Source organism: Sesamum indicum, linkage group LG2, assembly GCF_026168435.1.
Source record: "Sesamum indicum cultivar Baizhima isolate 11 linkage group LG2, ASM2616843v1, whole genome shotgun sequence".
NCBI lineage: Eukaryota > Viridiplantae > Streptophyta > Magnoliopsida > Lamiales > Pedaliaceae > Sesamum > Sesamum indicum.
Genome location: NC_142658.1, coordinates 13,150,836 through 13,178,102, shown reverse-complemented (window position 1 = coordinate 13,178,102; position 27,267 = coordinate 13,150,836). Strand labels below are relative to the sequence as shown.

The 27,267-nt window shown below is 31.4% G+C and overlaps 2 protein-coding genes across 3 annotated transcripts; both read right to left on the bottom strand.

The window, feature by feature from the left end:
• Positions 1–3,514: 3,514 nt before the first annotated feature.
• LOC105155623 (transmembrane 9 superfamily member 12) lies at positions 3,515–7,532 on the bottom strand. The gene is made up of 2 exons (XM_011071521.3): positions 7,394–7,532; positions 3,515–5,804 (listed from the first exon to the last, which is right to left on the bottom strand). Exon 2 carries the CDS (start codon positions 5,716–5,718, stop codon positions 3,745–3,747), a length of 1,974 nt encoding a protein of 657 aa, XP_011069823.1. The 5' UTR covers positions 5,719–5,804; positions 7,394–7,532; the 3' UTR covers positions 3,515–3,744.
• A 5,020-nt stretch (positions 7,533–12,552) lies between these two features.
• LOC105155622 (protein CLAVATA3 INSENSITIVE RECEPTOR KINASE 3) lies at positions 12,553–17,101 on the bottom strand. Of its 2 annotated transcripts, none has more exons than XM_088877454.1 (11): positions 16,461–17,101; positions 16,219–16,351; positions 16,011–16,082; positions 15,774–15,917; positions 15,554–15,625; positions 15,342–15,401; positions 15,048–15,148; positions 14,816–14,950; positions 14,392–14,736; positions 13,480–13,850; positions 12,553–13,191 (listed from the first exon to the last, which is right to left on the bottom strand). In XM_088877454.1, exons 1-11 carry the CDS (start codon positions 16,558–16,560, stop codon positions 12,823–12,825), a joined length of 1,902 nt encoding a protein of 633 aa, XP_088733580.1. In that variant the 5' UTR covers positions 16,561–17,101; the 3' UTR covers positions 12,553–12,822. The 2 variants fall into 2 exon arrangements, with proteins under 2 accessions (XP_088733580.1, XP_011069822.1); XM_011071520.3 differs by having other exon boundaries at positions 13,480–13,859; positions 16,461–17,096.
• Positions 17,102–27,267: the final 10,166 nt, after the last annotated feature.

Here is a 27,267-nt window from a genome sequence, read left to right as displayed (position 1 = left end):
TATACTAAAATTAAATTAGTATAATATTAATTTATTTATTTTCTGATACAAAATGAAGAGAAGGGTTATTCAGTAAAATTATAAAAATTAGTCTTTTCTTCTCAATTTGTTTTCCTCGTACCAAATAAGAAAAAAATATTTGAGATTTACTCTCCTTCCAATCATACCAAACAACTTGAAAAAAAAAATACTATTCTTTCCTTCACCCTCTCCTTTTCACTTCTCCTTCCCCTTCTACTTTTTTTTTCTTCTCACTTGAACCAAACGAACCCTAAAATATTTTTTGAAATATGTTTGGATGCAAGTAAAAATACAACGATGATAGTTGATATAATGTATAAAAAATGTTAGGTAAGAGATAATATATAATAATCCAAATTAATATGATATATGTATTTTTTTCATAATAATGATATGTATTTATAATACATATACTAATTTGAAAAATAAAAGTATATTTAAAAATAAATGTTTTATAAAATAAGATTGATATGGAAATAAGATAAGAAGTCATCATTTATACTATATATAAATGAAAAGAGAATAAATTGATGCCTCAATTATTTTAATATTTAATTTAATTTATTTATTAACTCGAGATAGAGTAATTCAAATTACGTGGGACTAACTCCGCGTGTAGAATTTAAAATAAAAAAAAGGATAATTATGCTGCACTCTCTTGGATTTTGGTATAATTACACGCAAACCTCTTGTAGTTTGGAAAATTATATATAGCGCTCCTGAGATTTGCTTTCTTTTAACAAATAAATATCTCCGTTATTCAAAATTCATCGAATTTGATGACATTAATAAAAAAAAATTATATTTACCCGTATTGACTTAATACTGACTTATTGCAGTTCAAAATAATTTTTTTTATGATTAAATTACTTTCATACTTTTTCATGAGTTAATGAATGTGAGGGGGTATATTTTCACCGTTATAAAGGTAGTTTAGATCGAAAAAAAATATTTGACGTGCAATAAGTAATAAGTCAATCGAGGACAAACATAAATTTTTATTCAATTTTTGTATTAATATCAGTAAATTCAGTTAATTTTGATTAATGGAAGAACTTTTTTGTTAAATAGAAGTAAAATTTAAATGTGTTAGATGTGATTTCTCAAATCCTAAGAAGTTTATGTGAAATTACATAAAATCTCAAGGGACGGGACTGTAATCATCTCAAAAAAAAAAATTAGTGGGGGTAGTTTGGTCAATAATAGTAAATGGTCCGATGTTACTACAGTATTGGATTCTAACAAGTAATCCTGAAATGAAAGAAAGTTGTGGTACGTGGACGGATCTGGGAGAATGTTTCGGGAATTATCAGTAAAACGTCGCCGTCAGGACCACAGGTGGCGTGGGCCCACTTTATGGGGAGTGGGCCCCGGATCTTAAAGAATAGGATTCCCTGCTGCATACACCCATGCTCGCCTCTCGCCGCAACCGCAAACAACCGTTTTATGACTTTGTGGGCCCCGATGATCCCTGCAGCTGCACCCACACAGCCATACTCCTCTTGCCGCAAACAACCATTCCTGGACCGGCCCCACTAATCAGCGATGAACCATAAGAGCATAATATAATTTTTTTTAATTTAATTAATAAAATAATTCATTTACTGACAAATCAATAAAATAAATTTAATTTTAAAATATAGTTAATAAAAAATATTAATAGCATGTGAAAAAAAGAATATATCACATTTTAGATAACTTATATTTTTCCAGATATAATAATTATTGAAAAATTATAATTTTTGTCTCGTAAGTTAGGAGATTAGTAATTGTTATTCTCATAACATCCTACCTAGATTTATAATTTAATTCAAAGGCCCATACCCAAATTCAATTAATATTTTTAGACCCAAGTCCAGACCTAGACTGATTAAAAAAATATAAATTGAATGAGTTGGGTCTCTACCATAAATACCCTTGATAAGTTGATTTTCGAGAACACGAACCTGCCTGCTAATGATCTCATGGCTCGCATTCTTGGTTACGTGGCGTGCTTGTAGAATCGTTATCTGGGTGCTAAGGATTAGGAGGCCACTAGGCAAGCTTTCCATTGAATTCCAAGGATTAACAATGTTTAGTTGTTTGTTTCTTTCTGGGTATTGGGTTTTGTCTTTGTGTTATTCGTATACATTGATTCTTTGATTTTTCCACAATAATATCACCATTTTCTCTATATAAAAAAATAAATATGAAAAATTTATCAATTTTATTTTTATCAAATTATATGAGAAACTTATCATGATAATATATAAATATTAAAAATTTATTATTGAACATAAAATAAGATATTAAGATTATTATGAAATCATATTACAATAAAATGATGATATCATTTGTTTTAAGCTTCTGATATTATTAATTGTATAAATATATATCAAATTATCAATAACCAAGAATTAGTCTCAAATATTAATTTATGTATTGTTACAATATTTGTATAAATTTATAAAGAATTCTAGTATATTATTAGTAGTAGTTGTATATTACCGTGGTAGAGCGCGGTCCATGCAATCCACATAAATATAAAATCAAACTTAATTATTAAATTACGATATTTTTTTACTAGCTCAAAACCAATCAACCTACCCTTAACCCTCTAATTACTGTGTGGTTTGTGTTGGGCAGATCAATTAGACAAACCGATGATATTATTTAACACGCCTATATGTAGAGATAGAAACGAGATGAGAAGAATTAAACTAATTCATTTTTTATATTTATTTAAACCATAAAATACATATTTATTTTATCTTTCTCAACAAACGTATAACTTATTTTTGTTCCATAACTATGGGCCATAGCCATCACTTTCAGATCAACGAATCTACTTTGTCTTCGTATGATATTCATCCTTAACACTCTCGGTTAAAATTCCACTAATCTAAAAAATAATTAAAACTCACTTGCTAAATAATACAAGAAAATTTTGCTTTCGATTCTCACAATAAATTAGACAACAATTCTTTAATACCCAATTTCAACTGAGAGCACACAGTAACAGGAATCAAAATAAACATGGAAAACCACACACTTCAGCTGTAGAAAACGTTAGCAGGCATCGAAAGTAACCAACTTTTAATAAAACAGAACAATTAGAAAAAATTATTATTTGAAAAGTTACAAATTATTTTGGAATTAATAGTTGTCTAAGAAAAACTTTTAACACATGTATTAATTCCAACAGGTATTACGGTCAATGAATTAGTTTTACTCTGCTGAAAACAATTAATTACATACACTACCACAGAAGATAAAAAGGAAAGAGAACCAGCTCCAGCAGTGAAATGTAAAAAATATGATTTACAACTTCATTTAGCTGCAAAAATTACTCTTTCTAGCAAATATGAGAAAACCCTCATGCAGGCATCATAACTCAGAAAGAGCATCAACAACTATAGTGGTTAATTATTTGATCTGAAGCAATAACTATATTTTTCCTACACTTTTCTTCAACACACAGTTGGAAGTAGGATTTGTGAAGCAGAATTAATCATGGAAGAAGAGATCGGCTTTAATTTGTGTAAGACTACGAAATGAAATTGCGGGGAAAAAATGGCAGAAGACAATTATATTGAAACGGCTAAAAGAAATGTAGTTGGTGTAGAGGTATCTAGTGTCAAGAAATCCCTGCAAATGTGCTTATAGCAAAGCTGGAGATGCTCTTGATATGCTGCATGAAAAATTTCTACGCCAAATATTCTCAGAGTAGTCGGTGGTGCTCCTTCAGTCAATTTTCACTGATGAAAAGAGGTAATGAACAAAGTAGAACGAAGCAAGTAATCCAATTGTTCCAGTAGAAAGCATGACGGCAATTGCCATAATCAGCGAGTAGCCAAGATAAAGTGTAGCAGACACCGCCCCGCTCAAACTCTGGAGATCGAAGATCAGGTAATTGATGGAATACAAGAATACATATACAGCGACTGAACCTGAGGCAAAGAAGGCTTTCCACCACCACATCCAATCCTCAAAACAGAGATGCATGTAAGTCAGGACAACAGAAACTTCAACACAAACAACCACCAACAACATGAAAACAATGAGCAAGAAGCCAAAGACATAATAGAACCTTCCAAGCCAGATACTAGACAGGATGAAGAAAAGTTCAATAAAGAGGGTTCCAAATGGAAGAGTTCCAGCACCAAGGACGAGAAGCCATGAGGGATATTTGCGTGCGGGGATCTCTCTGGGGATCTGGTTAGTCCTAACAGGGTATTGAATTGGCTGAGCTTTTGTGCCTAAGAGTCCTCCCAAGAGAGTGAGAGGCACTGAAATACAGAACCAGAGCGAAAACAATATGAAGTATAAGGAAATTGGAATGGCCCCTGTACTCCTACTTCCCCAGAGAAGGAAATTCAACAGAGTCAAAATAACAAAAACAATTCCTGGGAAGAAGCATGCTATTGACCAAGAAACCGATCCCCACCCTTGAGATGAACCTTTGATACTCCTCCACATTCGTGTACCAACATAACCAGCAGCAATCCCCAAGAAGAGATAGAGCAATATCATCCCTGTCAACAGCATACCTCGAGAGGCTGGTGACATGAAACCCAGAGCCGCAAAAACAATAGTGACAACTGCCATTCCCGTAATCTGAACTCCATCTCCAATCATCACACAAAGTAATTTTGCATGGAATGGTTCTCTGAAGACATCACCAACCACAAGTTTCCATCCGGCGAGCTCCTCATTCATCTGGGCCTGAGCTTCTTTATCCAATTCTTCATACCTCGTCAGATCCCTTCTCACTGTTCTTAGAAATATGACAAAAACAATGCCAGCCAAGAACAAAATCACCATCAACGAGTTCAGAATTGAGAACCAGTGAACCCGAGCACCTTCCATCTTCAGATAAGCATCCCAACGAGATGGCCACCTGATGTTGCTTTTTACAAACTCAACGTCATAAGTGAATGATACTCTTTCTTGCTCTTTTATAACCTGAGACTTGTCAAGCTCCTGGGGACAGTTTACTGATGTAATATTATCATAGATGTGGAGTTTTGTCATCTCGTCAGGGTCATATTTTACACTACATGGAACAACCTCAAAACCAACAATCTCATATCCTGAAGCCTTCTTATTATCAGCTTCTGAAATGACACCCATACCTTCTTCTCCAGTACCAATAATTTCCACACCAGCTCCTTCATACTCGTGGATCAATACCCTGAACCTGAGATGATTGATAACATAATCATCATTACTGTTTGGAGGAGTGTATCCGACAGGGTATCCCGTCCACTGAATTTTCACCCCATTTTGGTTGGTAAATCTCATAGCAGGCAAATTGTCAAGAATCATGTTCACTTGATACATATCACGGGTTCTCTGTTTGAAAAGCTTTACTTCTTGGTCGCTCAATGGAGCAGTTGTGCACAGGTACACAGACTCATTAACATTCATACGAAAGCGGTATGGAGAATTGTCAATTTGATCTCCCATTAGCAGTTCTCCAAGATTTTCAGCACTTTTCTTGATGCCCCCTTTAGGCTTGCAATAAGGAAGGCTGTAATAACTGAACGGAAGCTCAGTTTCGATGGAGGTTAAAGAATTTACTTTGGCATATATTTCATCCCCGGTGGAGTATGTGTGCATATAGCTTCCAGGTAGATAGAAACCATTGCAACCTTGCAATATGAGAACCAAGAAAACAAAACCGGTGCATAATTTCCTTATCATGGGCAACACCATTGTTCTATTGAAGGAAAGCTAAAAATGTCCTCGAACCTGTTGAACCTAAGCTATAATTACAACTGATGGCATATAAAGAATTAATTCTGCAAAACAATAGTCCATAGAGTAAGTCAGTAACTGAAGAAGAAAGTAGGTTCTTCATTGAGGACTGTTTGACATACAAACAATGTTTATATATTATTTATACACTAGCAAATATAACTTGGTCATTGACTGTGGAGCATGATTGAATTCCTAAAAATATAGATGCACAGGAGTTGATCGCTTTTCCAGGTTATATTTATGCTACTTAGTCGTCCACCATAAAGTCAGATTAATAACATCTTAAAAATGCAGACATACAGGAACTGACATTAATATATTATTGAAGAAATTTGCAACTCCATAACAAACAAAGGAAGCCTCAATAGCACCTTGTAAATGCAATCTTATATTTCCATCTGAAACTATTGACGTGATTTATGCACGTGCAGAGAGATAAAGGATAAGGTTCTATATCCAATATGCAATGAACAAATAGAAAGCTAAATACTCATAAAAAATGATGGTTGACAAGACTATGTCTTGTTGGATCTTCAAGCTGATTAACCACTAAAGATAAGAATGGATTTTACCCTAGAAATTCTAGTCTTTTTATTCCTTCCAAACTATACACTTTGCACATGTAGTCTACAGGAAATTAGTTAAGCAATGAGCACAGTGCGATGCTCTTTTGAGTTAATTACTAGCAGGATAAATGGGAAGTGAAAAATGATATATCATACATCAGCAGGAACTAGATACATGTTAAGAATTGACATATTACTACATGTTGAAACCAAAGCCTTCAATTTATTGCAAAGAAGAAGAATAAATAGGCACCATAATCAATATACAACCAAGACTTAAAGCTACAAGACACAATAACCAGTCCAATTGACATGGAGGAGAATAACTAAAAAAGTGCACTTTTTGTATAAAGTAAATAAATTAATTCTGTATATATTTCAAAAATTAGTTTTTCGCAATTAAGTTCCATAGATGTGCTATACCGACAGGACAAATGAAGCAATATATGTCAGCTCAATTGCCTGCAAAACCATGAATGACTTTCAGTATTCTTACCATCTTTTCTACTAAAGTTAACAGGCATCCAATACACACAATTCCAATCATTAGTTAGTTAACCACTTCACTTAACAGACGAATATGAACCTGTAAGAACCCAACTAAACTTCTAATATATTCACCATATTATATGCCAAAAACATTCTAATTATACTGCTAGATTTACTGAAACTGCATAGACAGCGCCACCAGTACATACATACACACAAACGACCAAAAAAAACAAAACAATCCATGAAATCCTCAGATTCTGGATTCCTCGAGCGCTCAAGACAAAACCAAAAATCATCAATCAAACCACCGGTTCATGCATAGATCATTTCAAATCAACTTTTTTAATCTCTTCAGCACAGAAACAGAAAATGAAAGAAAAACACCATCCGAAAGTTCGTCATTCTGAAAATTCATAATAAAACACTGCGAAAATCAGAATACGAGAATGAGAACGTCGAAAACATAAGATGTCCAAAAACGAACCAAACAAAAAAAGAAAATGGAACTCCAGATCAATTAATGCACGGATACATGCCAGTATACTCGTGTGAAGAACGTAAGATAAACGTACCAGCGGCGGATTTGAACTCGGATCCGGCGACGCTAGGGTTTAGGGAAAAGCGAGAGTGAAATGGATCAGTTTGAGTGGCGAATTCGGTTGTGCATATGCGAATATCAGCGTTGTACGTGTTGGTAGCAGCTGTAGCTATATCGCATGGGTTTGGAATACCAGATTTGGATCTCATGCAATCTTTATTTCCCTTTCCAAATTTTGTCATTCATCATTAACAGGTAAAAATACATTTTTAGCCTTTAATGGGTATTATCTATTATTATATATCAAAAATAAATACAACAAGCTTTACTATAACTACAAATAAGGTCAATTGCATTTTTAGTTTTATAAGTGGGTCTATTTTCAATTTTAATCCCACAGTGTAGATCATTCATACATTACATCTCATATGTCCATTTTTGTTTTTTAAAATTTAAGGATACCAAAGGGGCTTTAATTTGCTAAGGGAGGGTGTTGTTTCCCTCAAGTGGTTGGTAGTTTTGGAAAGAAAATGTATCAATTTGGTGGGAAAGGCTAATTTCTTCTTGTTCTCCTCTAAAGAACTTATTTCTTTTCTTCTTTCTTTTATTTAGTAGGGAAAAAAATTGTAAACATGACTGCTTTCGGAGAGGGTTTCTGTCACTGTGGTAGGTTGCAAATTTGAGAACCTCATGGATCGACGACTATCCAAGTAGGGATTTTTTGGGTGTTAAAAAAAAGGAAATCCGAGTATGATAAGTCTTGCCTTTGCACACATCGGCAGTCTTCCCAAGTATATACACCACACCTACTTTTTTTTTCTCGAACACCCAAAAAAACCTCGTACCTGGATTATTGTCGGTTCATGAGGTTCTCAAACTTAGAACCCTTCTATAGTGACAAAAAACTTCTTCAATAATATCCATGTTTAATAATTTTTTTCCTACTAAATGGAAGAGAGAAGAAAAAAAATCAATTCTTTATAGGAGGAGGAAGAAGAAATTAGCCTTTCCCACCAGATTGGTACATTTTCTCTCCAAGACTACCAGCCACTTAACAGAAATAGCACCCTCTGTTAGTAAATTAACAGAAGCCCCTTTGGTGTTCTTAAATTGAAAAAAAAAATGCACATATGAGATGCAATTGTGAATCATATATAATATGGGACCAAAATTGGAAACATATCTATTTATGGGATCAGAAATGCAATTTATCCTTATAAATGTCTGTCCGTTGTTTGTAAAATTATAAATATTCACTCTAATTTTGACATTCGCCTACCAACAAGTCTATTTCATTAGCCAATTTTTGTCGAAAATTGTCCAATACGTCATTTTAAATTATGAATTATACTTTTATCATTCTTTTAGCATTTACTAAAAAAATTTTATGGACTAATATGCTCTATGAAATATTTATTTTACCCACCCTTGAATTAACTGTTTTTATTTTTCTTAAAAAAACAACAACAACAAGAAGGATGAATTAGTAATTCACTCCACTATTTCAGGGTTACATAATTATTTCCATTTGAAGTGTGTATTTTTAATTTCCTATAAAACCTCTATAAATTAATCAACTTCTCTAAAATAATATTTTTTTTCGATCCTAACTTGGGTCCAAGGTCTAAATTAAATTTTGATAAATTAAATATAAGATAATAATTCTTTGGAAGATCCTATATAAATTTATGGTCCCTTTAAAATTATAAATTAATAATTCTATAAAATTACAAATGAACTTTGTTCTCTTTTTTTTTTTTTTTTTTTTGGGGGGGGGGTGTATTATATTTAATTAGTCATATTGTACATGATCGGCATTCAATTGTCAATACAATGTATATGTTTTATTCATGAAGAATAATATAGGATCGTTGAATCGAAAAAATCTTTTTAAATTAATAAATTAGTAATTTATCAATTAATTAATTCCTACTTAAATTAATAAAATTACGTGATCCCAGTATAATTAATTTATAGAGGTTTTACTATACATCAAATTTCAGGGAACATAATTGTAATTTATCTATAATTGTTGATAAGGTGTCACTTTATCCATTTCGGCTCAACAGATACGGGATCGTATTTGAATACTTATCTCACTTATCTCACTTTATGTAATTTGATGTGTTTAGGATTGGGAGAAATGCAAAAAACCCCTTTGTGATATTCAAAATAAGCAAATTACCTTATATAGAGAAAAAAATAGCAATTTATACCCCCTATACACTACAAAAAGAAAAAAAAAAAAAAAACAAAGCGGGATTTGGGGCAAATTGGACAACTGTTCCGAATCCCGTTCATATTAGAACGGCCATTGGCACTCTTGAGGAACGGAAGTAGGTTGTTAACGTTACGATCCTCCTTCTTTATATTTTGTGGTTTTGGAATGGCACAACCGTTACCAAGGGTGTTCAAAAGCAAGTGTTACAAGTTGTATTCTTAAAATCGGTCCAAACTTGTAATGGTAAATAATTAGAACTTATTTTGGAACACAATATCAAAGGTAGGGACGGACAAGAGAAGATCGTTCCTAAGTATGAGAGAAAACGTGATTAAAAAGTTACAATTGGTAAACCCATTGCAAGATGAGGTACAATTTAGGACACTTTTAGTACGTAAGATGACAAGCATTACAAAGACCATTCCTAAGTATGGGTTTTCTTTCAAACAAAATGTTACAAATACCGTGTCTAAGACTGTTACAATGTGGAATGATTTTTATGTATTAATAATATTGTATTACTAAAACTGTTCCAACAATAGTACAACGGCTATATTTTAACGGATATATAACCGTTTCTACATGTGTTCCTAAGACCGTTACAGATTATGCATCAACGGCTATTATTGTGCGCCAGAAACCGTTCCAAATTTTTCTATATATATGTTCCTCTATTTCCATTTTAATCTCACTATTTTCTTCCATTCTTCTTATATTCTCTCTATTTCCTCAATCTCTCTCTAATTTTGTTGATCTCTCACTATCTCACTAATGTTTTTATACTCTCGTTCGCCAATCTCTCTCGAATTTTCATTGATATTTGAAGTTATTTTGATCAGGTAATAAATTTAAACCTTATCTTGTCAATCGGGTATATTTATTATACTTTTGTCAATTAAATTTAATGTTATAATATATATATATATGTGTGTGTGTGTGTGTGTGTGAGAGAGAGAGAGAGAGAGAGTTTAATAATTAATTATAAAAGTTATCACTTAATTAAATTTAATAATTAATTATAAAAGTTAAATTTTTATTTAAAATTATATAATTAAAAAAATTAAGAACGATTTTAATAATTATAAATTTTGAAAACAACATCGTTGCAAACATTATTGCTAAAATAGTTACAAAAAAGTATTCCTAAAAAGGATTGACCGTTCCTAAATACATTCCAACTCAAACTAATGCATTAATCACAATGTGCTCCAAACAATGATCCTAAAACAATTGCAAGAGAGCGTTCCAAACAAATAATAATTCGTGCCTAGTACTATTTCAAAAAAAAATGAGTACCATACAATTCCAATGATTTTTCCTAATATATCACCAGCATAAAGAACTAAAGTTCCAAAATTCAGCCAAGAGTATTACAGAAATCATTCCAAAATTATCTCGAATTAATTTACACAACCGTTCCAAAACTTAACCAATGTGTTTCAATCAAACAAATTAAATTTTCATATTCAAATACACTTAGGAACAATAAAAAATAATATGGTACAATACTCGTTCCATGTTGGGAACGGTCTTGCACTAACTATTCCTAAATTTTAAGAACACCGTTTATAACGACGAAATGTAAATCGTTCCAAAATTTGGTTCAAATTAATTTCTTCAATTTCTTAATCGTTCCAAAAGGCAAAAAAAACCATTCCAAAAGCGGGTGTAAATCCCGTATTTTTTTATAGTAATATTTTTTAAAATACAATAATTTATCCCCTATAATTTTTAAAATAAAATAATTTACTCCCTATTACCCCTTTTAAAAGCAGAAATAACTAGTATGATTTGAGGTGTTAGTAATTTGGTAAATCGATTTAATGGAACCAAAATTGAAAATTTGGTAAGTTTTTGTTCTAATATTTGGTTTATGGAAATGTACTGCAATAGTCAAATACTATTTTTTTATACTTTTATTTTTAATTTTTATGTTCATATTTTATACTATAATACACGGACACAATATGACGCAGTGAAGGACAGAACGACAAGGGAAATGTAGAAAAATTAGGATACGACAGGCACTGACACAACTATATAATATATATTTTTATTATATAAATCTTAATTTCTCATAAAATTAAAACATGCAATATTAATGAAGATAAAATATAAAATAGGCATGTCCTACATCTATATTTTTAATCAAATGTGGCTTAAAAAATATACATAATCAGTTTATTTTAAAAAATACGCAATAAAAAATTTGTAATATTCAAATTGATTAAACCATCATGACCATTTTTCAAATTTTTAGTAATTTCTTCTCAAAACTTTGGAATGAGTGAGTTAATTCTTTTTATTTTTTATTGGTCAAAGTTCTTTTTAAAAAAAATAAAATGGTCCAAATGCTTTTGAAATTATAAAAAAAAATCCAATACATGTCCAAAACGTGTCGGACACATCAACAGGTGTGTCCGACGCTGTGTCCTTTTTTTATTATTTTTTTCTTAATTTTCGAACACACAATCCGTGTATCCGAGGCGTGTCCGTATCCGACACTATATCGTATAATTTTTTAGAATGTTCGTGTATGATAAATTTTCTATGTAGCACTTATTAATATGCCATTTTATCACTTATAAAAACAATAATATGTATAATTATATATTTAAAATTTAATATTTAATGATCTTTTATTTGTCAACAAAAAATTCAGATTACAAAATATCCAGAAAAATTGGATGAAATGGTGACAGTAAATCCTGACCAACACAAATAAAGCACACGTAATCCAACATGATGGGTCTGCAGAGTAGCACCCTTACTATGACCAAAAAAGAACAACTACTACACCTTGAGCAGTGAATCTGCTGAATGAAGATGTTCGTTTGCTCATGCACAGATAAAAAGGAACACTAAAATACACAGTTACACTGTTAAACACAAGACGAAAGAGGATAAATGTACATCATATGTGTATTTCTACCTTAGAAGTCCTCATATAAGATGTAAACTACAAACTCCAGTAAGCTAGCAACCTACAAAATCTGAATAAGTTATGAAAATATTCAAAACTGAAGCAGGAATCCAGAAACAGCTGAAGTATGAGGCTAATTAACTACAGGAGAGGGCATATGTAGCAGAAAAGAAAGGATATGCAGTTATGTACAGTACAAGAATCAAACACCAGAAAAGCGGCTACGAGGATTAGGCCTATTTCGACTCTCTTCCTCAACACAAAAGCTACTTTTCCATTCGAGTAATCAATAAGAAGAATTCAGTTATCTACTTGCTTATTATCTAGGACCTGAAAGCTCCATGCAATGGGCATCGTAGTCGTCATCCATCGTCATTGCCGTCCCAAACACGCTCGAGTGATCATGATCTTTGTTGTCATGTGCAACGCTTGAGTGTGACTTGCTATTGTCGCGGGAGAAATTTGCAGCGGCATGGATAAAGTTATGGGATGCTGCCCATTTTTCAGCAAGACCGTCGCCTTCAAGCATTCTAACAACCTCGGACATTTTGGGGCGGTGGGCCGGTAGGTACTGAGTACAGAGTAGGGCCACTTGCAGCATTTCACCAACCTCAATCCTGTCGTAGTTGATTCCCAGTTCTCTATCCACCAACAATTCAATTTTCTTTTCTTGCTGTATTTTCCTAACCTGGAAATCGAAGAATAGTATCACAGCAGAAGAAAAGCATGAGATGGGATCAGATTTATGCGAACTGTAGTCTACTTATCATCCTAACTAAGCATTTTCTTTAACTATTTTGCCACTAATATTATTTTTTTCTTCTAGCATGTGATTTAGCCAATAAACTGTCCATATTGCCATGTTAATAACATTTTTTAGAAAAAATTAATCATAGAAAATCCTATCGTGGCAATAAATGAACACGGTATAACATGTTGCATGCATGCTGAACACAGTGATCTCAGATAGATATACCCATTCCAGCATGGCTCCTTTTTGGTTAACCGACTTTCCAAACTCAAGGGCTCTCATTCCAGTTATGAGCTCCAGCAGGAGAATACCAAATCCAAAGACATCAGTTTTCTCAGATGACTGGCCAGTCGACAGGTACTCTGGTGCAATGTGGCCAACAGTGCCACGAACAGCTGTGGTAACATGAGATTCAGCATGATCAAGAAGTTTTGCAAGGCCAAAGTCACCAACAACAGCCTCATAGTAGTCGTCTAACAAGATATTGGCTGCCTTAACATCTCTGTGGATTATCTTTGGATCGCATTGCTCGTGCAGATACAGTAAACCCCTTGCTGCTCCAATTGCAATTCTCTTCCTGGTGTTCCAGTCGAGAGCTGGTTTTCCTTGTTAACAAAAAAAAATTCAACATCAGTAATATGTCCTCTTACCTGATATACAAAACACAATTCAAACTCGATTAACATTGCAATATCACGAGGACTACTCAGTGAATGCCCCTGATAACTTTTATACCTCAAAAACTCCCTCTCCATCGACTTAATTTCAGACCTTTCTCACCAAAAATTTCATTTGATTTTAAGGGCTTCTGTTGCATATGCAGCATTTCTAACAAGCCAAGCGAAGCAGGGAATTTGGCCTTCTTTGGAAAACCAAGTAGGAGGGGATCATTAAAAGAAAAAGGGAAAAAAAATTCTTCGAAAATCTTGAATCATATCTACTGAAGTTGAAATGGAGGTTATTCTTAAATCATATGGCCTAAAGGTAGGAGCTGAAATTCAGGTCCTTAGAGATACTAGGTTCACCATAAGCTCACAGGAGAAGGGTTTGTGAGTAATTCTTGTTAATGAATAGATTGAATATCGAATTTCAAAGGGATTTATACCTTAATACCCATAAAGAGAAAAATCAACCTACCTCTAAGCCTCGACGCTACGCTGCCATTAGACATATAAGGATACACCAAAAGCCTCTCATTTGGGGTGGCACAGTAGCCAATAATGCGAAGCAAATTCCGGTGAACTGCGAGGCTGATCATCTCTAGTTCCATTCTGAACTGTGATATCCCTGTTGTTCCTGTCAAATCCTTTAGTCGCTTCACTGCAACAAGTGTGCTGTCTCCCAATTTCCCCCGGTAAACATTGCCAAATCCCCCAGCACCAAGTATGTTCTTTGAGCTGAAGTTGTCTGTAGCATGTTGTAGCTCTTTAAAAGTGAAGCTTCTCAGGTTTCCTAATCTTATAAGATCCTCTTCTTGAATATCTGCAACAGAAAAGAAAAGATGTAATGAGTGCCTCAACACATTGATCAACATATAACAAGCAGAATAAATTTACCCAACCTGTAATGTTTAGAATGGACTGCTTCCTGTTCTTGTTTCTTCTCTGGAAAAGAAAGACTAATGCTGGGACTAAAATAGTTACGGAGGTAAGACTTACTCCCAATGCAATTGCTAATTTTCTTAACTTGGTTCTTCCTGAATTTATGCCCAAGAAATAAGGAAAGAGATGAATAAATGAATCGAAGTTTGCTTGATTGCAAACATGCAGATGATGACAGTATCGTTAAGTTACCGGAAGATGGATTTACGGAGAACGAAAGAGGACTAGCCAGGACTGATTCAGAACATTTTTCACTAGAGTGGCTTCCACAAATCAGAGGATTGCCCAAAATGCTGCAAGAACATAATACTTTAATTAAGAAAAGTTAATCATATTGAAACAAAACAAAACAAAGCCTAAAAACACACACATACTGATGTACACAGATTAATACTTGATCATCCATGATTGCAGTATTAAAATACAGTGAGATAAAAGGTTTTATTATGTGATGATAAGTTCATAAAGAGTGCAGAGAAGCCATACTTGAAAGTTTTTGCTGGAAAATTGGGAACAGGTCCACTAAGATTGTTGAAGGACAAATCCCTGAAATTATTCAAGAAAAGACAGAAGATCGCATAATTCACATGTGGAACACAAATCCCCCAAACAATTCAAAAGCCTCTCAGCAGTCAGCACCAAAGATAAACAAAGAAAACCAATGGTAAATTAAAGCATATGGTCAAACAGCTACTCACAAGAAAGTAAGTTGAGGGAGACTGGCTAAAGACAGAGGAACAGCCCCACTCAAGCTGTTGTTGTTTAACCTCCTATTCCATTACAAGACAAATCAAGACAATAGACAATACAATAAAGTCAAAGAAAGGGATGTGACTTATTACAGGTGACAAGTAAGAATTATGAAGCAGTTGCATACTAAATTTTTGGCCAAGAATAGTTATTAAATTTTACACTCACAAATACTGCAGATGATTCAAGAAGCCCAAAGACTCAGCGATATGACCAGATAACTTGTTGTTGGAGAGATCCAATGTTTGAAGGTTTGGAAGATAGCCTATCTCTTTTGGAATTTGACCAGAAATATTGTTGTTCTGTAATAATCTGCATTGAGAATTCAACATGAAAAAATGGTCACTTTCAAAATTCAAACTTGATTTTTATGTGTGCGTGTGTGAAGGCAAACAGTTTCCTTACACTTGTTTGAGGTTAGTAAGGTTTGCAATCATCCAAGATAAAGAACCTGATAAACCCTGACTAGGAGCACCTCTGCACAGAAATTTGTCAACAAAATCAAGAAAAGAATTTCAAATAATACTGTTGTTCTAGCTATATGTAATAGGCAAACTCAAAAGGCACAAGGAATTAAAAGAAAAGGAGAAAAAAAATAAACAAGAAGACTCACAAGGCAGTAACAAGATTATCAGAATTGCAAGTGATCATAGACCAACTACAAGGGTCCACAGAGTCCTCATCCCAGTTGCTCAGAGCTCCATGAGGATCATCCAAACCCTCCCTTATACCAATCAGAGCTTCAACTACAACCCACAAACAAAAACAGTTTAAACACAGAAAATATCACCTTCATGAACCAAAAAAATGAATCTTTTAGCTCGATTTCCTAGTGAAATATTGGAGGGTGAGTACCTTCTGGATTGCGGGCCTCAAAGGAAAGTGAAAGAGTGAAGAAAAATGCAAGAAAGAGAAGCAGAACAAGGCAGTTGCAAGAAATGAGAGACATGGTCATTGAGAAAACATGGGAGCAAGAAACAACCCTCAGTTAGACTGTCTTACTCTTCCATCATTTAATTCACAAAGATCATGTATTTAGTGTCATATTCTCTCTCTCTCCCCCCCCCCCCCCAAAAGCTTTTCACAAAGCCACCATCTTTACTGTGTTGAACCTCTCTTTTTGAGTATTTCTAGACCACTTTCTTTTTTTTTTTGGTTCTTTTATTCCTGCAGCCCTTTCTCTTTTGAATGTGGGGGAAAAATACAGAAGACAAAGAGATAAAAAGTGCGTTATATGTGTGCGCGCATTGGGCTGTGCTTCTGTACTAAAAAGGGCCTGCAATAGGTCTGCAGTTTTCTTTATTTACTGTCTCTTTCTGTTCTCTATTTCGCTAAGCTATTTTCACTGCCTTTTCATCATATACTTCAAATTCACAAAAAACCCTCCTCAGTTCTGCTTAAGCAAACTGTATAAACTCTCTTTTCGATTCGTGCGTTTTTCTTTAAGTTGATAAGAAGTTTCTTTCTGAATTTCTCTCTCTCTCTCTCTCTCTCTCTCTCTCTCTCTCTCTCTCTCTCTTCTTGTTCATGATCATATACACTAGTGCTTATGCTGTGTGTGGGGTTCATCTTCCTCTTTATATCTCTTTGTATGGTATGAAGAGTATCGGTTTCTCTCTCCCCCACACACACACAGTGTGTGTGTGTGAGAGAGAGAGAGAGGGAGGAAGGAATCAGGTGGGGGTGATAGGGAGATGTCAGCGACAGTGAGGGCTGAGAAGCCCAGAAACTGAGAGCGACAGCCAAAAACTGGAAAAATTCTTATTACGTATCATCAAAACAAATTATCCAGCTGAGTGCATTAAACAAATTACATAACAAGTATATCAATTGAATTAGATAGCGAGTGTTTGTGAGAACTTGGAAAAAAATACTATTCGCCTTCTGATTAGTAATTTGATGGTGTTTGAGAGATCAAGTTTTACTTTTGAAACTATTAAAAAAAGCGTTTTAACCAAAAATTGAAAACACATTGGCGACGCCTCTTGCGACTTTGGGTTTTTTAAATAAATTAAATTTTATTTTTAACTATTTTACTCTTATTGTAATAATCTTACTTCGACTTTATTGTTTTTAATTTGTTTTTATAATTTTATATTTAAAGTTCATATTGAAATTTTTAAATATTAAATAATTTAACAATAATCAAATTTACACTTTTACATATTAAATATTTGATAACATTTTATATTTTATTTTCGGTATTATCTAATTATATTATTCCGTTATTATTAAAAAAATATAAATTAAATGGCTATGATTAATTAATAAAATGATATTTTTTTCATTCATGCAAGTTTGACTATTGTGTATGATTCAACAATTATATTACTTAATGGGAGCATTATTGAATTAAATATTTACTTTTTCTAGTAATATTCAAAAAAGTTAAATATAGAATATACTAATAAAAAATTTATTACTTTTTTAAAAATATTTATTATTGACAAACAACAAATGTAAATATAAACAAAAATAGTATATGTTTTATTTTTTTATATATTAATTTAATATAAGCAAACTATCTTAATTTACAACCTCATCTAATTATTACTCTCTACTGTACCTTTTATGTTTTTACTTAAGACTTTTCTTTGAGATTGGGTGATGCAGCTCATTTGTTTTTCCTGACAACATGAGATTTTGACATAATTATATATATATGTATATATATATATATGTATATATATATATATATCATTTATTTGAAAAACTACATCCATTTACTAAATTAATTTTCATCTAATAATGAATTCATTCCGTTGACTTTCATTAAATTTTTATTTAATTTTTATAATAAATTGATCAAAATATCTTTTTAAATTATAAATTATACTTTTATATTTTTTTTAATTTCTAAAATATTTTTAAGGACTAATAATACAAATGCCCTCCCTAAGTTTTTACATTTTTTCAAAAAAAAATAATATTCAATAAGAATAAAATAATAATTTTTAACTCAGCATCTACGCTACATAATTATTTGTTATTTGAATGGGTATTTGTAATTTTTTAAATATTAAAAGAGTTAGTATCAGGGGAGATAACTGTAATTCATCCTAAAATTAAATAATTACGTAAATGGATGTCCAAGACCAAGGATTGTGTTCTATTTTATTTTTTCGTATTCGGATCTTTGATGCTCATATTCTCATAACGTTTGCCCAGACATGGAGAGGGTTAAATTCATGTTATGTGCAATATATATTCGAAGTGAATGTACAAATATTTGATATATACTACAAGAAAACGGGGTATTAGAGACAAAAAATTTCGTATGATTTTCGTCTGTGAAAATAAATAGAGATAGAAAATCTATCGTTGCATTTTGTGGCTGAAAGCCCAGTGACTAAATATTAGAGACGAAAATATTCCGTCTCTAATTCCGAGGCTGAAGATTTCTGTCACTAATTCTATCCAAACAAGAACAAAGTTTTAAAATAATCCATCTCTGATTTCCGTAGGAAATCCATCTTTGATTCCGTAGATAAAGAGAAATGCTTTCCCTCTCTAATCAGTCTCTGAACGTAAAGTTTTTGCTTGTTAATTCTGTCTCTAACTCCCAAAACATTCCATCTGTAAAACATCCTACTCATTACCATCAAATACATTCACCAATACCCAAATCTGAATTTTTCATACCAAGAACAATAAATAATAATAAAAAAGATATTCATAATACAACTAACAATAATATAATTGATGCCATTTTATCATTCAAATACTATGAAATAATATTAATGTCTGCACTCCCAAACCAACAAAAGTTGGTCAAAATACAACCGAAATCAATATAAACTAAGTCATAAACAACCAACAGAAAAAAGAAACTAATAATCTTTCCTAAAATGTTGTTGCTCTTCTGTCCTAACCCACCAACAAATTGATGGTTTATGTGTCCCACATCTTGAAGTAATTTACGAACCAATTATTGTAGGTTTGTCAGCTATCTCGATTGTTTAAGCAATCATTTAATAGTATCAAACACGAAATATAATATATTTTAACAGAATAATATATCCGTATCTGATGTAGAAATCATTAACAATTAACCATAAAGAAAAATTTTGACCTCTAAATCCGTCTTTGGTATAGAAATTATTAATAATTTATTCTCGATTAATTTATTATAAATTAAATAATTTTTTATAATTAAACTAATTACCGGTGCTTTGCTAAAAAATTTGTACATCCAAAATCTGCACCAAGCATCCATATCAATTCTCCACAGTCAACCTACCTATATATATATATATTATATATATATATGGAAAAATGCAAGCAATCTCTTGTAATATCGTAAATAAGCAAACTACCTCCTTATAAAAAAATAAATAAAAATTTATCTCCCTATATTTTTTAAAATACGACAATCTACCCCTATGATTTCTAAAATGAAGCAATTTATCTCCCTGTATAATGAGGTAAATTGCTTCATTTTAGAAAGTATAGTGAGATAAATTGCTACATTTTTTCATAAGAAGATAATGTGTTTATTTTCAATATTATATATGAAATAATTATTAATTATTACTTTATTAAAAGTGCAGTCATCTCATACAGCACAACATATTACATTAATAATATAATATTCACTTTGGGGCTGCAGTCATCATCATCCACAATATACATTTAAAAATATAAAGAATAGAAAACCAGAGACTTTCTGCAGAATGTTAATAATATATATATACTACGACTTAACAAAAGTGTATGGGAATTTGGACATCCAAATCTTTGTTGGATTCCGTTTTATTCTTCCTTCCATGCGCTCGAATTGATTCTTCTACGATGCTTCTTTTCCTCTTTCTTCTCTACTCTCCTTATTTATTTAATTACACTCTTTTTATTTTAAAAATTATCATTATTAAAAGGAAAAAAATGCAAGCAACCCCTTGTGATATTACGAATGAACAAATTACCCCCTTATGAAAAAATAAATAGCGTTTTACCTCCTTGTATTTTTTAAAATACAACATTTACCTCTCTATGTTTTTTGAAATGAAGCAATTTACCTCCTTGTATAAGGAGGTAAATTGCTTCATTTTAAAAAGTATAGGGGGTAAATTGTTATATTTTTTTTATAGGGGGATAATGTGGTCATTTTCAATATTACAGAGGGATAAATTGCTAGTCACCCTTATTAAAAGGGACAATATTCTTTTTTTTTTCCTCATTTTTTCCCGAAAAGTGCTATTTCCCAATTACTTAATTTGCCTTCACATTTTCTGGCCACTGGGTACCAAAAGAAAAAGAAAAAATTAATATTAAGTTATTATTTTAATATTGTCACTAATTATATGTATTAATGGATGATAAGTTTGATTTTGTATAATAATTTAGTAATGATTATTTTGTAAAAATATCATTACTAATAAAATAATGATAAAGAGTTATGCATAAGGTGTTACTAAAAATAATTAGTAATATATGTGTAGCTAGTGATGACTTAGTGACAATTATAAATAATTATTATCGTTATTTTTGTGTAATAATTATATTGTCACTATAAATATGTAATTAATTGTATGTTATAGTAATATTATACACAATGCTTGTTACTAATAACTATATCGTATGCCCAGAACATGGCCGTTTGGCTACATCAGAGGCAGTACTTCCTTGACGTATCATTGTATTTGTTTTTTTTTACATTTAATGCAATTCATTTTTACTGAAAACAATAATTATAATGTAACATGATTAAAATTATTTAATTGAATATGTATCTTTAATGATAACTCTAAAATTATCCTTAATAATATTATCTTTTATCGTAGTGATATTTGAATAATTTTTTATTTGCTACCTTCTTTTGGTTTTCCATCTTCCACCACTATGGTGATATTTTCTTTCTTTCTTTCTTTCTTTTTCTAAATTGCATAAATAGAAAAGCATGGATGTCACTCTACATACCCACAAATTAAAGAGGATCACCTCTACGTCATGTGTGCCTGTTAGGTCCCTATAGCAGGTTTATTATTTTCAAAAATAAAGATCTAAATCACGTGGGATGTACGTTGAACCCCACAAATATTGTAACAATAACTCGTGGGTATGACGATGTTCGAAATTCTAATCACACTAACTTTTAAATTTTTATATATATTTGATATGAGCAAAAAGTGCTCGTTTCAAACGGTCCAACTTCAATTTTTGGGACCTTGGTTTCAAGCTTTAGAACTAGAACCTATAGAAAAATCATTAATACTTCAAAGCTCAGATGAGTAAATGAGCAAAAATTTAAACAAGTGAGAAAAAAATAACATAGTATTGTATTCACTTTTGCGAGTGTAATTGAAAGCTTGCCTTTTTAGATGGGGGTTAGAGATTTTTAAGCAGCCTCCCCCAATCGCTAGAATAAGGCCAGACCTCCATAGATTATGGGGAGGAGCTATCCATTGGCCACCAAAATCTCCCCATTCTTCGGGAACTGGGAGGTCTCTTGCGGATAAAGCCATTTTTTATAGATAAGAATATTTTATTACGTATATTAACACTCTCGAATCTTAGGAAAGTAGGCACCACGTGTCCTAATTTAAGTGACTGAAGTCACACCAGCCACATGGAACACCTTCCTTACGTGGGTTGATGTGGATGCCACCAGTGGAACCCACGGAGGCTCGTAGATTTGGGCTTGGTTGTGGTTGGGCGTTTATCGTGGTTGGGGGTCCTTGGGCCTGCAATGGACATATAGGCCTAAGCATCCTTCGTCTTCGAACTCGACTATTTGGGCCCCTATTTGGTATCGATTGTAATTTTAAGATTGAAATCTGTTGTATAATTATCTATGCAATCAATTTACCTAAAAAAAATAAATATAGATAAACAAGTAGTAATCTATTCTATTCCTTCGTTTTTTTAGGGTAAATTACAATGATACTTAAAGCTTGGCATAATTATCAATACTCATCATTATTTCAAAAATTACCAATACTCTCCTGATTTTAACGGATATTTAACAATTAGCCCTATCTATTAATTCCCATCTATTTTTTATGGTGAACTGATAAAAATGCCCTTGTGGACTAAAACTTATAATTTTATTTATATGTTAAAATTTTTTTATTTTTCTATTGGCTAAGTGCATAATTTTTAAAATTTTTTCATCCACTCAATTTGATTGTTTTACAAATTTTTAATTTTTTCAAGAAAAAAATTACAGTAAAGGTATGGTTGACAATTTCATACATCCATCCAATGTTTATAAATTTCATTACACATTAGTCGAGTATTTATAATTTTTCAAACGACAAAGAGTATTCGTAATTATGCCAAAAACTTGACGAGGAGTGGTTGTAATTCATTTTATTTATTTTTATAATGAAAGTCTTCTGTATTCTTGCTTTTAGGGAGTTGAACTGAGACCACTTTCATATGACATGGCTGGAATTGGAAAAATGTCCAAACATACACTTCACTAAAATTTATTTAAGTGCTTCGAATATTAATACATTAATCATTGTTTTTTATTTTTAAAAATACGTATACGACAGTTATTTAACTATCAAATTCATCGAACGTAATATCCACAAAACTGCATTGTAATAAAGGAATCCAAAGCAAGTTGGCATGACCATTACAGTCAAAGATGGACTAAAAAATAAATAAAATATGATTAGATATTATATTACAACTTTTAATGGGAATTAATGTGTGATTAATGATTGCAAATTTAGCATTATTATTCTTAAACGACAAAAACACGTGGATTGGTAATGTTCAATGCACAATAATTATATTAGGCATAAAGCACACCACAAATGGTTGGAGATTAAGATTCGACATAATGCAACTATGTCCCATCTACAAACCTAACCTATGACTTGTTAATTTTGGTCAAATAGATCTTGACACAAAACTATATCACTAATATAAGGGTATATTACGATCATATTTTTTTAAGATTTGATATAATTATAAATACTATTTTATTGTTTGAAAAATTATAAGTATTTTTTTATTTTAATATTTGTCTGATAACGAACTCGTTCCGTTGGCCTCGATAAGATTTTCATCTAATTTTTATGATGAGTTGACCGAAATACCAATTTGTATTAGAAATTATAATTTTGTGTGATTTTTTAGAATTTTTTGAAGTATTTTTATGGACTAATATGCTCTATGAATTATTTATTTCGCACACCTCAATATTTTTAGTATGCTTGCAGATGTTTGTTTTCTGAAAAGTTCAGTAGAGGTAAAATAGAAATACACACCTCCACGTTTATGGGCTAAATAATTATTTTCCATTTGAGAGGGATACTTGCAATTTTTCAAACAATAAAAGGGTATCCATAATTATGCCAAATTTCATGGGAAGTTGCTGTAATTATTTACTCTTAATAAAACTAACGATGAACAATTTATAAGTCTGAAGATCTTCTCTCCTCAACAAGACATTGTAAAGATAAAATCACAAAATTTGTATATATATATATAAAATCTGAGGGGACAATATATCATTCAACGGGACACTAGCTCTCACAAGTTGCATTAAAGAACTTTTCAAGTCGTGTCTAATTAATGTATATATTATTTGGTATTGATATTACTCTTTGTTGTCTTATGAATATTGTCATAATTGGGTTTTTGTTATGATATTACAAAAACAAAAAAAACATAAAAAACTCTCTTTCTTTTATTATTTTTTAATTACTATGTTTTTATATGTTAAAAAATGACGGAAGAAAGCTTAAATCCTAACATTTACATATTAGTACCGAGATGGGTCAAAAAGTGAACCCAATTGTGAAACCCAAAAGGAGAGGCCCAACGCAACAGTGGGTCAGCGCATCAACTAATCTTTGTTGTGCCTTAAACGTTTGTAGTCTAACAACAAGCTCATGCTGCTAGCTTCTATTAGGTCTCCATTCAATTTTCGTGTTGAATTAACCAAAATGTCTTTTTGCAATATATTTAAAATTTTCTAAAATATTTTTATAAACTAATACTCCCTCTAAAATATTTATTTTACCCACCCTTAGTTTTTTTTTATATTTTTTCAAATATATATTTTTTTATTTTTTAAAATATTTCAGCAAGAGTAAAATAGGAATGTTTACTTCACCGTCTAAGGAGTATTTGTAATTTTTCAAACAGCGAGAAGGTATTTGTAATCACGTCAAACTTCAAGGGAGGTAGCTGTAATTAACCCTAAATATTTACAAACAAGGGAGAGAATTTTATGAGATAATTTTACATTTATACCCCTTATCTATGGTCTATATATTCACACAATTTATTCCTGTCTTTTGAATAATTATACGTACACCCATAATTATAAAAACGACGATATCATCTTAAAACATCACCCTTACTTTTTGAAAAATTACACATACAACCCCAAAAATGATTCCATTATTACACAAATTCTTATTTTTTTGCTGTCAGAGAGTAATTTTCATAATTATGTAAAAGATATGAGTAATTTATATAAATAAACTATAATCAAAGGGTGTACATATAATAATCCCAAAATGTATTCATTCCATCTCTTCTTAATTTTTGCCAATTTGTTCATGCACTTCCCTCCAGTAGAGCAATTTAAATGTATTAGTGCAAGACACTACATAAAATCTTTAGGGTACATCCACATTAAATTGATATCAATCATTAATAAGTGTAGTATTTATAAAATTAAAATCTAGAATGTCTACAATTTAAAATATAATGAATATCGCATTGGACACTTATTGTGTACTTCGTAAACATGATAGAGTCCAATCCTTGGCATTTTTCAACTTTGATACCGGTAAAAATGGTTGAATTTAATGAATTATGTATGAATCTTTGGGCTTTTGCAAATTTGAAATGAAGTAAACCTGCAAAATAAAGTCAGTAATCCGATGCTTAAGTCAATAATAAAATTAAAAAAATAATAATAAAAATTAAGTGAGAAAAATTGCCGAGTACCATTTAATAGTATGTTGTGTCAAAAGTAAACTTAACGTGCTAATTATAATCATATATTAGCGGATGATGTGCATAATTTTTTTAAATGAGTTTATGAAATTTCTTATGTTGGAATTTTATTTTTTGTTGCTTTTAAGTTTTTTTATTATAAATTTTTGTTGTATGTGATCATGAAAGATCGAAATTTTTTTCATTGCCTTTTATTTTTTTATTGTCAATTTTTGTTTCATAGTTCATGAAATATATGATTTTTCTCTTGATTATAATTATTATTGTTTAATTATATTTATCTATCTTTTTAAATAGTAAAAGATATTTCGAGTCCACAACAGACATAAAATGGAGATCACACGTCAAGGACTGATTTTTTTTTTCTTTCCTTGACTTTTTGTTATTTTATAAATTAATTATTTTATTTTATGAGTTCATAAATATGTAGTTTTATGTGTTAATTATATAATTTTTATTCAATTTATATTTACTATCATGCACTTTTTGACTATTTTATTAGTGATGTGGGTGTTTGGGGCAACCCAGTACATAGCTTCATGAAACAAGCCTAAACAGTTCAGGAAGAAGGGAGGAGGCCCAAGACACCTCTCGGACCGTGGTTAAAAGCCCAACAAGATGTTCGGCCCAAAAAACCCATACATGTGACAGCCCACACTCCACAATGGAAACTTCTACTAAAACACATCCACTTGCGGATTAGGAGGATTTATTCTTTATCCAACCAACTCCCATGAGTTTTGTGGAGCAGAGTAGACCCATTTTAAAAAATAAGTTCTAAAAGTATCCGAAAAAAGTGAAATGGAGCTTATAATAACGATAAATTTATAATTACTTTTAAAGAGCTTGTTAAAACTTTCAAATAACGTTAGCAAACTGTTTGTTTTTTTTCCTTTCTAAATGCGCTTATGAGTTCCTAATACCTTATTTTTGGAGTTTATAAACTCTTTCACTGAAAATATTACTAATACCTTTTGACATTTTACAAGTTTCTAATATTTTATAAAATACTTTAAAGAACGTACAAATTGATCATCCGAACGTACAAAACTTTAAAAACCTTTGATTGATTGAACAAAAATAAGAGAACTTATCTAACATAGAATGCTCATAGAATATCCAAAACGATATTATTTTTTAAGAATAAATTACATCCACGTCCCTTAAATTCGATTAATTACATGTACACTCTACGAGGGGTGTAACTATTTTGTATCTCAGGTGGTATTTATGTAAAGTTTCGCAATTGAATACTGAATATATATACTTGTAATTACAATTACAATATATGTAAAAAAATTTCAAAAAATATATAGTGTTTGTATAATTAGACCTAATTTCAGCAAGTGTTAATATAATTTACATATGTTCTAAAAGAATCTTCATAAAAAATATTTTCTCCGCCTCTTTTTCTTTTCACCACTCGTTTCTCCTTTACTCTGATTTCAGGGTTGCAATGTGGATGAGAACCCATAATTCCGACCCAATCCATCTAATTTTGATTTGGGTTGATAACAATTGCTTTGTTTGGATTTGTTACTTTGCATTTTTCGAGACAAGATAAAACACACTCAATGTTTGTTTTTGTGTTTTTACACCTTATCTGCGTGTTTTCTATTTTTCAACTTTCTATATATAATATATATATACATTTATATATATACATAATATAAAATATTAAAAATAAAATATTTATATATATACATATTTATATATCAAAATATATATAAAAATATAT

Excerpts from the sequence above, each read along its gene's own strand:
- LOC105155623 (XM_011071521.3), bottom strand. The coding sequence starts at position 5,718 with ATGGTGTTGCCCATGATAAGGAAATTATGCACCGGTTTTGTTTTCTTG.
- LOC105155622 (XM_011071520.3), bottom strand. The coding sequence starts at position 16,560 with ATGACCATGTCTCTCATTTCTTGCAACTGCCTTGTTCTGCTTCTCTTT. Across the intron at positions 14,737-14,815 it reads GTCCATTCTAAACATTACAG|ATATTCAAGAAGAGGATCTT; the intron begins GTTGGGTAAATT and ends TTTCTGTTGCAG. Across the intron at positions 13,192-13,479 it reads AAGGAGCCATGCTGGAATGG|GTTAGGAAAATACAGCAAGA; the intron begins GTATATCTATCT and ends TTCGATTTCCAG.